Source organism: Octodon degus, unplaced genomic scaffold (assembly GCF_000260255.1).
Source record: "Octodon degus isolate 3935 unplaced genomic scaffold, OctDeg1.0 scaffold00032, whole genome shotgun sequence".
Taxonomy (NCBI): Eukaryota; Metazoa; Chordata; class Mammalia; order Rodentia; family Octodontidae; genus Octodon; species Octodon degus.
The window spans coordinates 11616727-11632187 of NW_004524608.1; the positions used below are offsets into that span (position 1 = coordinate 11616727).

Consider the following 15461-nt stretch of genomic DNA (forward strand, 5'->3'; position numbering starts at 1 on the left):
GCTACAGGATCTCACTATACAGATTGGACTCATAGTGATCCTATTTTCAGCTCCCAAGCACTGGGATTACAGGTGCATGGCACAATGCCCAGTCTCAGTCACTGTCTCAGTGTGCCCCAGAGTCAGGGCTGGCATGGCACACCAGGGATTGAATCCCAGCTGCTGTGCCAGCTTAAGCAGGTGCTTTAGTCTGCTGAGCTATCTGGCCAGCCCTTTTGCCCATTTTTGAATTGAGCTATCCTTTTTATTGTCGGGTTCCAAGAGGTATTTTAAAAAATATTTTAGATACTAGACTCTAACTAGGTAGAATTTCCAAATATTTTCTCATTCAGTTCTCTTTTAGATGCACAACCAATTTGCATTTCAGAAAGACAATTATTCCACAGCATGGAAATGAGGTTTGAGTAGGAAAGCCTGGAAAAGCATGGAGGCCAATTAGGAGGTAAAGTTGGGGGAGTGGAAACATCAAGAAGTAGATCAAGGATGAATTTATTTATTTATTTATTTTTGGCAGAACTGGGGATTGAACTCAGGCCCTTGCGCTTGCCAGGGAAGTGCTTATTCTACTAAGCTATCTTCCTGCCCCTCAAGGATGAATTTAGTCAGCAGAATGACTTGTTGATTGACTAGAAGTGGGAAAGGGACAGAGTCAAGAATGATTATTAATAACAGAAATGGTTTAGGGACCAGGGAGATGGCTCAGTAGAATAAGGACTTGCCTGGCAAGCACAAGGGCCTGAGTTCAATCCCCATTTCCACAAAGAAAAAAAAAAAAAAAAAAAAGAAAAGAAATGGCTTAGTCATCATTTCATTAGCCATTTATTATATACCAAATGCATTATATACATTATTCAATATCTTTAAAACAAAAAATAACATCATTTTAGAGAAAAGGAAACAGTTTTCAGAGGTTAGTTTGCCTGTAGCCACATAGGCAATAAGCACTAAACTACTACTTAAACACAGTCTTATCTAACTAGACCTTAAAGCAAGTTCTGTGGCAATTAGATACTACACTTGATCTTAGCCAAAAGGCCAAGAAGCAATTCTGTGGCAAGTAAAGAAAATCACTAATTCTAAATCTACATCTTAGATGATGATAAAGCAATCCAGGATATACTAGATGGTCCTGAACAACACTGATTCTTCACAGAAACCTTCATGGGGAGTCCAATTTTTAAATGTAACAACCTGAAACCGGGATATAAAGATCACATAGACATGTGCAAACATGTGCATGTTTGTGTGAGTGTGTGTGAGGGTGTGTCTGAAATAGAAACTATGGTTCAATTTTTTGAAAAAAATTTCTGTGGCAGTCTGCTACTTGTCTATTCAATACCCATCTTCCTTTTATGGTAACAGTCCTGATTTTACCAAAGATTTCAGTGTTCTCAGCAAGAAATATACTACAGAGACATTCTCATTGCATTGTGTCCATTTGACCAAGTTCTATCAATCAGAGATAATCAGCATTGGTCTGCACACTTATGGAAATGATCCTGAAAGGAAATGGTGTTTTTTAAAACTTACAATTTTAGAATTTTTTTTAGGAAATGATTTTATGTTCCCCTTTGCTTTTCATTCTGTTCCAGTTGTGCTGAACTTAGGTGTGATGGCTAAATCTCTATCAATCATTTTGAATTATGAGACAACATAAAAAATGAAAGCCCTCAGGAAAAACAGAAGCAGACAGAATAAATCTGAGTCTCTGATAACTATGAAGTTTCGCACTGGTCTAGAAGGGCAAGAGATAGCTTTCTGTCTTATTGAAGCCACTGTTATCTTGAGCAAACACAACCTTATATATAAGTAACACTTGCTAAAGACAAAAACTAAAAAAAATTTGAGAGTTACATTAAGCACAGAATTCTCCATTTCTTGCCTGATATCACAGTTAACAACACACTATGTTGATATATATATATATATATATATATAACAGAGATAAGAGATCACTTTTTTTTTTGCAGAACTAGGGATTCAACAGGCCCTTGCGCTTGCCAGAGAAGCGCTTATTACACTGAGCCATCTCCCTGGCCCTACGAGATCACTTTGAAGAGAGGGGAGGAAATTTACCTATTATGGTAAGAAATTTTTCCCCTATTATTACACAATTTAATTTTCAAAATCTAACAGATTATAGATCTTCCTCTAAGTTCTTGTGTAATTTTATTTCTCCTAATAAATGCTTAAGATAGAATACAGTTTTTTATGCATTGAAAATTTAAAAATGGCCCCTAAAATGTTACATCATCTACCTTCCATTAGTATATTATCGTTGGTATTGGGGATCAAATTTGGAACCTTGAGCTTGCCAGGCATGGACTTATGCCACTAAGCTATATCTCTGGTCCTAGCAGTGTATTTCATAAAATCTTTTCCATTTAAAAAAAAATTCTACTTATTTTTTTAAAATTTTATTTGTTTATTTATTTATTTTTTGTGTGTGTGTGGCCAGCTCAGCCTACCAGGGGGCGGGGCTGGCTGGCATGTGGTGCTGGGGAATAGAACCGCGGTCCCTGTGCTTTGCTTAGCTTAGCTTGTTCTTTAGGTGCTTTAGACCACTGAGCCATCTCACCAGCCCTACTTATTTTTTTTTCACTACTTAATAATGTCGAAACTTTTTCAAGTGTAATGCTATTTGTCTTTTGCTTCAGTGAGTTTTCTTTTAACTTTAACCCAATTAATTTTTTTTTTTTTTTTACTACATACACAATTCTTAATTTTTTATTTATTTTTATTTTAGGGAAGGGTCTACAGGGTGTTCAGGTTCTCACTACTAGATTGGACTCATAGTGATCCGCCTGTTTACAGGCTCCCAAGAGCTGGGATTACAGAATTCTTCTTCTTTTTTTGCGCAACAGGGGTTTGAACTCCAGTCCTTAGGCTTGCCAGGCAAGCGCTTATTCTACTGAGCCATCTATCTCCCTGGCCACACAATTCTTTACTTTAAAGTTTGTAGTTTATTCTCTTAGATATCTTTGTGTGCCAGCAATAGCCTATGATGTTTAAATAATATTGGATCTGGCCTCTTTTTTTCTAATTACACTAGCACAAAATGAGACTTCCCTATTTGATAGAGCTACACAGTAAATTAAATATTTACATACTTTATGTGTTAATTATATAAAAGAAATATTCAAACTTTCTGCTCGATTACTAAGTAAATTTATCTGAAAAGTACACTGTCACATCTCAGAATTTACAAAGCTACATCCTCGGAGACAAGGCATATTTTTGTTTCTATGCTATTCTTAACATGCACTTTTGCAAATCATTTTTTCACCTGCACATTCATTTACAAATATGTAATCAAATATTATCAAAATTTTAAAAAAATAGCAGATGCATCTTGGCATGAATAAATTAGAAGGTTTGGAATAACAGAGTCGTGGGTGTTGTAGTTCAGTAATTAGAAAAATCAAATGAGTAATAAGCAGAATTTCTGTGTGGAATTTATACTTGAAACTGAAAACTTGGAACATTGGAATTTAATTATTTTCTAATCTTCTTTCACTTTAGGACCTAACTAGCACCTAACAGCAATTACCTTACTTTAAAACATCAACCAATTAAAAAGAATACTACAAAAAATTGGTAGCAAGGGCCTTTCATTTTATATTTTAAGTGTTACTAAAAAAAAAAATTCACTGTATTTCTTTCAATCATACAGGGAATTACATTCCCAAATTTGGACTCTTTCATATCACAGCTTACACATTGTTTTCATTTTTCAACCAAATCTTACAAATTTTGGAGTACTACAGATTTTCAAAACTGTAAAACAGGAAAAACTTCTGTGGATGGGCAGCAGTAACCATAAATAGGTTATTCCCTGGCAGTGGTACCAATACAAATTTACTTAAATGTATGTTATACAGAAATGAAAAACATTCCTATAGTCTGCTGAATAATAGCTTAAACAATTCAATTTTTATTTCTAAAAACTATTTTTTTGGAGACAGACTCACTATGTAGTTCAAGCTAGCTTTGAACTAACTACATATTCCAGTCTGACCTCAAATTTGCAGCAATCCTTCTGCCTCAGCCTCCCAAATGCAGGGATTACAGGTGCGTGCAACCACACCCAGCTAAAAGTTAACTATTTTAAATGGGAAAAGCACTTCTTTTTTTAAACTCCCAGGGCACAAAAACAATACCACAGGACCAGGAAGATAGCTGAGTGGCTTAGGTGCCTCCCTGGCAAGCACAAAGTCCTGAGTTTGATCCCGGGTACCAAAACAACAACAACAAAACACCCAAACTAGAATAAACAATTTTCTTGTCTTTTTAAAAAAGCAACCAAACAAACAATTTAGCAGTCATAGGAATTCCTGTTAAAGCTCTACATGTCCATCAGAGTATGTTAAACCCAAATCTAATTCTGCTGAAATTTAGTCTGTATGAGCCCATTAACATTATATTAAAGCTCAATTTTCTCACAAAAGTTGCTTCTTTGTTCATTTTTTGGTCTTTTTGAGACAGGGTCTTGCTATGAAGTTTGGGCTGGCCTTAAGCTCACTTTGTAGTCCAGGCTGTTCTCAAATACGCAATGATCTGAGTGCTGGGATCACAGGCATGCCAAAACTTGCTTATATACTGTCTCCTGAATAATTTTTTTGTAAAATGTACTTAATTTAAAAAAGGAAATTTAGAGGCTGGCCAGATAGCTCAATGGATTAAAGCACCTGCTTAGGCAGACACATGGACCAGGCTTTGATGCTGGCGTGCTGTGCCAATCCCGCCCTTGGGGTGCACTGAGATGAAGTCCCTGAGCTTGGGAGGCTGAAAATAGGAGGATTATGAGTGTGATCTGTGTAGTGAGACCCTGTACTAAATACATTTAGAAAATAAATAATAAAATAAAAAAGGAAATGTAACTTTTCATGTAACAAATAATATTTTTAACTATGTCTGAAATGTTCAATTCTGGTGCTCACTAGAGTATTTTTAATTCCCTATTTCTAAATATTTAAAAAATAACTATTCCTTTCCTCATTTCTTCTAAATTGGAAATGTTAATGGTAGCAACAACTTCTACTAATCTAGATAGGAAATTTGGAATTAAATCTTTGATTTCTTTCTGTTCTTCACCTTCATCTATCCCACCAGTGCTACCCTTTCCTCACTAATACCTCCATTCTTGCTGCCACTACAGTAACTAGACAGTTTCTTTTTGTTTGGGTAATAGGAAACTCCTCGAATCACAATCTCCCATTCAATTTTCTTTTTAGAAGATTCCTACACTGTTGTAAAATGTTTTCAAAGTTAGGATGCAGGCATTATCATATCTGTGAACAAAAACAATACTCTTCCTGATATTCTAAATACTATTAACTTGATTTCAAGAACTTAAAAAAAAATCATACTACCATTGTGTACTATGTATTCTAATCAAGCACATTATCCCTAAACATTTTCTGTCCTTGTTTCTATTCCCCACAATCCCTCCATGTTTCCCATCACCAGCCTTAAACCTTGGTAATAATAATTGTACTCTCTACTTCTGAGCCCTGCTACCGAGTTTTCTATGTCTGGCTTATTTCATCTATTATAATGTCCTCCAGGTTCACCCATGGTGTTGCAAGTATCAGGATTTCCTCATACTTATACATTAATTTGCTGATGGACACTTACATTGATTTTTTTTTTTTTTTTTTTTTTTTTTTTTTTTTTTTTTTTGCTTTTCTGAGCATTTATTACAAGATCCCAACAGTGTTTTATTTTTTTCTTCTCAACATCCTGCTCTGCGGCTTCCTTGGCTCTCTTCGCCCGGATGCCAAAGAGCTGGTCGTTGGCACGGGCCATGCGCAGACTGGCGAATGCCTTGAAGTTCTTTTCCTCCTCTGTGATGACCCTGGCCTTCTCCTTCTTGTAGACATTCCTGATGGGCATCACAGGTTCTGTCAGCTGGGCGGCCAACTTGAGTTCAGCAGAGCTGTCTCCCTTTTTGGGGGCCAACGGCTTCCTGGGGAAGAGGATGAACTTGGAGCAGTACTTTCAGCCGTTGCACGTTGGCCTGCAGGGACTCGGTGGATTTGTTCCACCGCCTTGGGTCCACCTAGATGCCAATGGTCTGGGCCACCTTCTTGTGAATACCGGCCACCCGCAGCTCCTCCAGACTGAAGCCCCTGCTGGCTCGGACCTTGGTGTGGTAGCTCTTGGTGTGGTAGCGCATGGTGGTGCAGTGCACAATGGGCCGGATGGGCCCGGACGCTGGGCGATGCTGCGCGCTTTGGCCTGCCGGGCCTTATGCCTGCGTATCTTCTGAGCTGGCTGATTGAACCACAGAGCCACACGCCGCTGCCATTCCTTGTGGAAGTGGGGCTTCAGAATCATGCCATTCTGCCTGGGCGCCATGACTGCCTCTTAGGCCGTGGATCGGCAGAACCAAAAGGCCTATATTTTAGCTATTGTGAATACTGCTCCAAATCATTGAAATATAGATATCACTTGGATATACTGATTTCATTTCCTTTATTAAAATAATGGGACTATAGAATATATGCCATGTGTTTGATCTCAGTCTTTTTTTTTTTTTTTTTTCATTTATTTGATACATGGTCGCACTATGCAATTCCAACTCATGTTGATCCTCCTACTTCAGCCTTCCCAGTGTTCGGATTATAGGCGTGCACCACCACGCCTGGTCTCCAGGCCGACATGGTGCACCTGGGGCTCAGGGGCTGGCACAGAACGTGGTACCAGGGGTAAAACTTGGGTCCCTGCACTTGCCAGGCAGGTGCTTAGACCACCGAGCACCTCAGTATTCGCCTATAACATATATTTTGCCTTTATTTTATCTCTCTAACCTTCTTTTAACACCTCACTTATCCTTCAATGCTGAGTTCAAATGCTGTTTTTAGTAACTTGGAACTGTAACCCAGTAAACTGTGCTTGTATGGCAGAGACTCTGAACTCCTACAGGATTTTACATAGGTTACTCTGTGGCAGTGTTTTTGTAATGTCTAATTTCAAGAGCATATAAATCCCTTGGATATCCTTGTTAAAATATAAATTATAGCCAGAAGGTCTGAGAGTCTGTAGTTCTAATAAGATCCCAGATGATGTTAATACAACTAGTGGATAATCTGAATAGTAAGGTGTTAACAATATGGACCAATTTCTGCCTAACGTTCTGGTTGAGAACTTGTCTTACTGTTCTCATTTCCTTTAAAGGAAACAAGGATCTCTATTTTCTATTGCAACTTACATAGATGTTCAATAAATATTTGTAAGTGAAACACTGCATGGTGTATACTGTACTTTAAAATTTTTTTTACATGTTTGCAGAGAACAATGATCACATTCATCATGGGGGATGTATGTACATATACAACATAAATTCTTTTTGTTTTTATCACTTTCACTTCCCTTCTCCTAACTCGTCTTCCCCTCCCCATTTATAATAGCTCTATTTCCACATTTTTCCTTCAAGGGGGAAAAAACCCCCATTTTTTACAGTATACACTTCCAACTCATTAAAAGAGTACAACTGGTAAAAAAAAAAAAAAGTGCAACTTGTACATATGGACATATGCTCGTGATATATGGATATGATCATACAATACAGTGAATTTACTAAACTATTAAAGTATATATTAGTATTACTCTTTCTCTAAATATCTTCCTTGCTTCAAACACACTTATTTCATTGTTCTTGTTACTGTCCTAAGCAGTTCTGAAGTTCTAATTCGTGAATGTTCTTAGTTGCACTGTTATGGCTGGTTTAATATGTGAGTTTACTCAAAACATTTAACTTTTCTACTCATTTTGATTTTGGGTAAGAGTAAGAAGTCATATGTTTCCAGTTCTGATGAATAAAGAGATGAAGACACACTGTAATGTTCTTAAGAATTGGCCATTCCATTGGATGGCACTTGGAAGAAAATTTCACCATAATTTTTTAAAATCACAACTCTTAAAAATACTCAGGAAAGTGGACTTTAAGAAATATTTCAGAAAGGGCCAGGGAGATAGCTCAATGGTATAAGCACCTGCCTGGCAAGCACAAGTCCTGAGTTTGATCCTTGGTACAATAAACAACAACAACAACAACAACAACAACAACAACAACAACAACAACAAAACTACTTCAGTGAATGGCAAGAACAATGGGGTATATATTTGAAGTGAAGGGGAATATTTTGAGAGGAATTAACAGCAAAGTGTCTTTTTTTTTTTGCGGAACAGGGGACTGAACTCAGGTCCTTGTGCTTGCCAGGGAAGCACTTATTCCACTGAACCATCTTCCTGGCCCCACAAAGGGTCTTTTATTATAGTAACTTTAAAAATTTACACATGTGGGGCTGTGGAGATAGCTCAGCAGTCTAAGTGACTGACTGACAAGCTCAAGGACCAGGGTTCAATCCCTGGTTTCACATGCCATGCCAGCATCAGGTACCAGGCCGGTCACCAAAACCAGGTGTAGTGGTACACGCCTGTAATCCCAGAGTTGGGCAGTGAAACAGGAAGATCACTACAAGCCCAAGCTGCGTAGTGATCTTTTTTTTTTTTTTTAATTATTTATTTATTTTTATTTATTACATTTATTTATTGTGTGTGTGTGTGTGGCCAGCTCAGCCCACCAGGGGGCGGGGCTGGCTGGCATGTGGTGCTGGGGGATCGAACCGCGGTCACTGTGCTTTGCCAAGCTTGTTTCAAGTAGGTGCTTTAGACCACTGAGCCATCTCTCCAGCCCCTGCGAAGTGATCTTGTGCCACTAAATAAAAACCCTGTGCCAAATAAATAAAAGATTAAGACAAAATTTACACATGTTCTATTTTTATCAGCTCTTGTTTGTAATAAGAACAGAATAAAAGAGTCAAAAGAGAAAAATAGAAAATATCACATATAAATGGCAGCCTGGTTAGCTAACAAACATGGAAGATACTTTTTAATCATTTCTCAAGTATGAGAACATAAATCTGAACAAAAATATTATCCTGGCCACATATATTTTAGGACACACAATAATTTTCTAGAGACTGCAAAATATATCATTTTTAAACATACATAAAGTGGTCTCCCTAGTTACTCTTCCTTATATCATCTTTTTCTTTCATAGCACTAATTGAAACAGATTATGTTACTTTATATATTTAGTGTTTCCCTTATAGTATATAAGGAAGAGATTTTGTATGTCCTCCCTTTTTTTTTTTTTACCATAACTCTGATGTCTCGCACACAGTAGTTTTTCAAAACCTATTAAGCACTTTCAAAAATCAAATTTAAAAATTAATGGTTATAAAATGAACTGTATACAGCAAATATTAAATGTTGTTACTGTCAAATTCTTTTCTTTTCCCCTTTTAAGAAAAATTCTGTGAATAATGGAGAATTTTCAAAAGTGCAACTATATTATATGGTCTATATTACATGGTCTATAAAAGGGGCCAGCTAATGATAGCCCATAGGCAAATTCTGGCCAGCTGCCTATTTCAATGGAATAAAGCTACCTTCATTTATTTACACACTGTCTGTGGCTATTTTCCCACAAGAGCGGTAATATTATAAGTAATATTTTGTAGGCAAGACAGCCTACAAAACAAAAACTTTCATCTGTAAAAGAAGCCTATTTTTATTTATATTTATATTATTGCTTAGCATCTAATCATACATATTTCAAAAATTGCTAAAAAGCAAATGCTAGAAATAACTTTCACCTTATTATAATTCTTAGCTAATTCCAACATCTCTTTTACCACCGATTCATTGTGTTTACAATGTTCACTGTAGTCCTGAAGTGTCAAACCTTCCATCCAACTCTTCTTATGCAAATTTAGCAACATCTAAAAAATATAAAGAAAATATCATTACTTTCCTGCCTTAAAAACAGTCCCTTCACTTATCTTGAGAAAATTCAAAAAAACGATTTTGGAATTAATGAATTTAAGTTTCATTTCATTAATTCAGATTTATTTTAGTAAGAATTCTCCTAAAACTCTACTAACATAATCTAAGCAGTGTTCTAACCCCATGGCTCTTGTTTCGCTGCCCTCCCTTAAAGGATATTCTTATTTTTGCATGACTTACCTTACTCTTTTCTTCAGAGACTGATGTTTTCCCTAATCACATTATCTAAAAATGCCAGTTTTGGGCCAGGGAGATGGCTCAGTGGCAGGCATAAAGTCCTGAGTTCAATCCCTGGTACTGCATATAAATAAATAAGTGAATAAATAAATGCTACCCTACACTGTCTTAAAATCCTCTCATCTTTTATCCTTCTTTATGCGTACAATGCTTATGAACATCTGGTTTTCTTGCTTACTGCATTCATGTCCTGCTAAAGAAAAATTAAGATAGGGACTTTGCTCTGTTATGTTAAAGTTCTCCAGGGCCTATACGCCATAGCAGTAGTGATGAATCTACAGCATATGTGGCACACAGGGTTAGGTGTTATTAATGAAAGCTCTAAAAGTTTCATCATCACTGCTCTACAGCAACAGCTAAGAGTATTCAATATATATGAATGAACTGTTGAATTAAAACATCTTTTATACACAGAATCACTAGTTTTTCATATAATCAAGTTTTCACATGCCACAAAAAGGAAGTAAGATACTTCATCTACTAAGTGGCTATCAATCTGAAACAATCCTTAAATTCTAATATTCTGTCAATAATTTAAAAACGTAAAAGACTTTTTAGTGTTATAATGAAAAACCATGAAACTAGGAAGTAAATCACAGATTTGCCCAATGTGTAATCACATTAGCAAACTGGGGCTGGATACTAGATTAGGGATCATGAAACTAAAAACCTCATTTCAAATTGGACTCAAATTCCAAAGACATATTCTTAGACATTCATAGGCCTGCCTTTCTTTCTTTCTTTCTTTCTTTCTTTTTTTTTTTTTTTTTTTTTTCGGAACCAGGGATTGAACTCAGGCCCTTGCACTTGCCAGGGAAGCGCTTATTCCAGAGCCAACTGCCAGGCCCCACAAATTTTCTTAAACTGAAAACTATCACTGAATGAGAAGCTTTATTTTTTTTCTATAACTAATGAAAATAATGAGGGGGAACACAACGACTACTGTTGTTTTGTAATGAGAACCAGTGTACTTACGGGCTGGCCATGTAGCTTCATAGAGGCCCCTCCCACCAAGGACACTGGTCTCTTACTCCCCTTGTTCATCACTGTACTCACACAGCTGCACCCTTTGGGTGAGTATATGGGTGGCTTTGACTTTTAAAAAGCAGGTTTTATTATATATATATTCTTCTTCCAATGAAAATCTAGTATAGAACCCTCAATATATAAATGAAATTAAAGATGAAAATGATTTAACTGAAAGCAAGATAGATATAAAGAGTCTGAGTTAATCTGTCTTTCACTCACCATATAAACAGGAAGAATCTTTAAGAAAAATAGCTTCAACTAGTAGGAACAGGCCTGTTTGTGTACGGTAGCCAGAACTTACTGGTTATTAATAGTAACTTCAGTATCCTTAAGAATTTTTAAAAACTCTTCCTCAGAAAGAAATATAGTCTGGTTCATAGCAGGAGCATCTGCCCCTCCCATAGTTGTAAGGCATCTCCTCTTCTGTGCTGTCTCCTTTGAGGGCCTGGCCCTGTCTGACTGCCTGTAATATTTCTATCTAATTCGGCTGCCTGCAATATTATGATACATTGTAAGTTAGTCATTATCCAACAGCTCTAATTTAAAAACAAAACTATGAAATAAATTTGATACTTTTTTATAAAAGTAAACAAATAAATAAACTTCGCTACTGCCCCTTCACAGCATTCATTCTACTTTATGGAATGAAGTCTTGCTAATTCTAGAACTGTAAATAAAGCCAATAAAAACCTTAAACTCAAAAAAAAAAAAAAAGAAAGAAATATAAAATTCAGTGGATGACAATTGTACTAATAAAGGGGCAAAAAGTTGTTCAGATTATAATTTCAAAAAGTCATAGGCAGAGTTAAATATTTGATAAATAGGTGAGAGAAAAAACAATAAATCATTCCAGAAATAAACAGTATACAAAACCCACCCAATTCTAGACATCATTAAAGACTAATTGAATATGAAAATAGTCTTGTATACAAACAAGTGAAATTTAGCCTAAGGTTTGAAAATCCTAAATTTTTACCTTTAACTGTCCTTAACTTAATATAAATAAATAGCATATTTTAAAAAAAGTACTACAGAATCACAATTTATTATTATATTTGAAGAGCTTCTTCTTTTTTTTTTTTTTTTTTGCGGAACTTGGGATTGAACTCAGGCCCTTGCGCTTGCCAGGGAAGTGCTTATTCCACTGAGCCATCTCCCCGGCCAGGAGCCATATGTTTAGGAAATGAATTACACCAAAAGGTTATTTTATTGGCAATAATGTTAGAAAAACCACAAAACTAGGGAAATACAACAAGAATACTTGCTTCATTTCCTACTTTGTCTCCCAATTTAGTACCTATTAATTAAGAAAAAAGTTGTTTTTCAATAAACTATTTTTTAAAATTTTATGCTGCAATTCATCAGGAGCAGAAAATTTGAAAGCAAAAGAGGTCAACAATTCAAGTTTAAATCATATAGCAGGTTGACAGTTTAAATGGTTTGAAAATTGTTTTGCTTTTCTAAGATAAAAATTTAATATTACCTTCTGTTCCAGTTCATTTTTCCGATAATTAATGGTGATGGAATAATAATGTCTGTTTAGTCCATGAATTAATGCCTGCAAAGATAAAATGATTTAAAAGGGATAAAGATAGAAATAAAATAGAAATGCTTGAAACAGTTGACATGTCTGTACACAATACTCTTATCATCTCCTAAAATGGACATTTTACCCTAAATGAAGATTAAAACATTTTCTCTGTTACATGTTTAGAAATGAAGTTTAAAAGAATGAGTAAAACACACTTCAAAGTATGATACAGACTCAAAAATTCAAGAGGCAGTTGGTCCAAGTCAGATTTAAGGCTTGATCACATCACGACTTAAATTGTAAATTAATCATTCAGTTTATTAAATGTGATTCCTTGATATGTATAGGGCTCTACTATTTCAAAAAAGTCTTAAAAAGCATAATAATGCACTTATTTCTTCATTCACATTAACATGTTCGTGACAGTACTGCAATTCATCTATCTCACTGTCACATGGCTTAAACCACTGGTGGTACATGCATGACTGTTCCATCAAGCAGCTTTTTATTAATTTTATTAGTCAAAAGACCAATAAAAGTAACAAGATCCATTTGTACCATCAGTGGTACAAGCTAACAAATGGAACAGTCACACATGTATCAACAGTGGGTCATGCTGGCAGGAGTGTGTTAATCTGGGGTTTCCCTTTTGCTTAATTTAGTTCTATTAAATTCAAATAACAGTGCCCAGGCACATCTCCAAATTAACAATCAGAGTTTATTCTTTACTGTGTCTATCTTGCTTATATTTTTTATCCAGTGATACACAATCTTACTATGCTAGATTCTTACTATCCACTCAATCACCAAGGCAATCAGGCCAATCTTTAAAAAAGAAAGAAAGAAAAAACAAAAACAAAACCATAAGCTAAAGGCATGGTTTCCTTAAAAATGACCCTGGATCTGCTACACTCATTCATAACTGTTCATCCATGTAACTCTAGCAGCAAAAGTTCAGTGGTGTTTAAGAACAGTGTTCTGGGAGACCAAAAAAACTTTCTATTGGCCTCAGAAGACAAGAAAATACAGATACTTAGGAATATTTTTAATAAGTACAAAAAATAAAAAGGGCTTTGGTATTAACTGTGAGGAAACTGAAGACAATGCTAACCAAGATAACCACTACTTTCTAACTGGATCTTTACGGTGTAGGTTTTAAGGTACTCAGACAGACAGTGTAATAGGGAAATGAACATTTAATGAGCACCTAGCCTTTGCTTTTTTTATTTTTTATTTTAATGTTACAGAGTCTCACTACACAACTTTGACTAGTGATGATTCTCCTGCTTTCAGCCTCCCCAGCACTGGGATTATAGGTGTTGGGACTCTGGTCTGTACTCTGGCTCAGTCAGCTCTGGGGGTTGGGGCTGGCACAGCATGTGGTGCTGGGGATTGAACCTCCATCTCTGTGCTTGCCCAAGACTGTCTAAGCAGGTGCTTTAGTCCACTGAGCTACCTTGCCAGCCCTAGCTTCTGCTTTACATAGCACATCTTCTCAATCTTATATCAATCAGCAAAGCAGCCTGATTCCATGTGAACACTGACAGATAAGGAAAATAAGACACAAATCTTATGTTGTCCTAGTTTATAGCTAGTAAAAGGCTGGGTTTGGCATTTGAACCCCAGTTGTTCTGATTCCACAGCTCATGTTCTTTCTAATATATGATGCTATAATACATGTTAGCAAATTCTTGATTAAGTCTATCTACTATGGATCTGTATGATAAGCATTATTTTTAAAGCTTTTCTAGCAAAAGTTACTTAACCAACAAGTAAAGTATCTGTCATGAAAGTGAGCTATGAAACCCTACAGAAAGGCTAGGGCCAGGGAGAGAGCTCAGCGACATAAGTGCCTGCCTGGCAAGCGCAAGATCTTGAGTTTGATCCCCAGCACCGCCAAAATGGATTAGAGTGGCTGATTTGACATGGTTGACATATGAAATTAAGATAGTAAGATAGCCCATCTACTTCAATACTCACAGGAGTAGTGAATTAAATTTTAGTGTATAAAAAAGATGCATTGTACAAATAAAAAAATGGGAGTAAACAGAGTCTCATTTAATCTGTATTCATACTTCTACAGATTAGGAGATAAATCCTGTGGGTAGAAAATCTGAAAAATGTATCTAGTTCTCTAAACTGTCATAACCTGGCTGGGAAGAGAAGCCTGGGCTCAATGCTCCCTCATCTAAGGACCTCTACACAATGCCCTAATCCAGAATTGTACACAGCAGTAAGGCTAGTGACAATGGAGGCAAATACAAACATAAGTAAGCCAGTGGGCCCACAGTCAGCCTTACATTTTGAAACTAACAGTACTGCTAAAATACCACGATATAATTTGGTATTTGAAGGCACCATCTATCTAGAATTCAATAATACTATTAAGATAAAATTTAGATAAAATAACAGTAACACAAACAGCATGAATAAATGGCAAGCGTAACAATGAAACAAATTTGAGATTAAATCAAATGCTGTATTTAAGTAATCTTTGATTTTACTTGTGTGTGCCCACAGTACATTCATCCCAAATCCCAAATAAACTGGCCATGAGCTTTCTGGGCTCATGTGGACAGAGAAGTGCACATGGCCAGTTTACTTCTGATTAGACCTCTGTATATCGCTAAGAAAAGGCAAGCATGTAATTAAAAAAAAAAACCACAATTTATGAATTATATATAAGCTATTCATAAATGTTAGGTTTAAAATATTTCATGCTCTTAAAATGGTGTGTTTAGAGCAAAAAGATAAATTTGTTTCCCTTAAATTGTTTTACATTAACTTAAAATATAGTGCTGAATGGTAT

General features: G+C 36.0%; 1 protein-coding gene and 2 pseudogenes across 1 annotated transcript in view; all 3 read right to left on the reverse strand.

Moving 5' to 3' along the window:
• Psmd14 (proteasome 26S subunit, non-ATPase 14) overlaps positions 1 to 15461 on the reverse strand; it is a 99303-nt gene that overhangs the window by 9651 nt on the left and 74191 nt on the right. Inside the window, exons 8-9 of the mRNA XM_004629884.2 lie at positions 12605 to 12679; positions 9666 to 9791 (exon numbers count right to left, since the gene is read on the reverse strand). Of these exons, the coding sequence (XP_004629941.1) occupies positions 9666 to 9791; positions 12605 to 12679 (201 nt within the window). The remainder of the gene's footprint in view (positions 1 to 9665; positions 9792 to 12604; positions 12680 to 15461) is intronic.
• On the reverse strand, positions 906 to 1047 carry LOC111816439 (annotated as a pseudogene).
• On the reverse strand, positions 5680 to 6360 carry LOC105742029 (annotated as a pseudogene).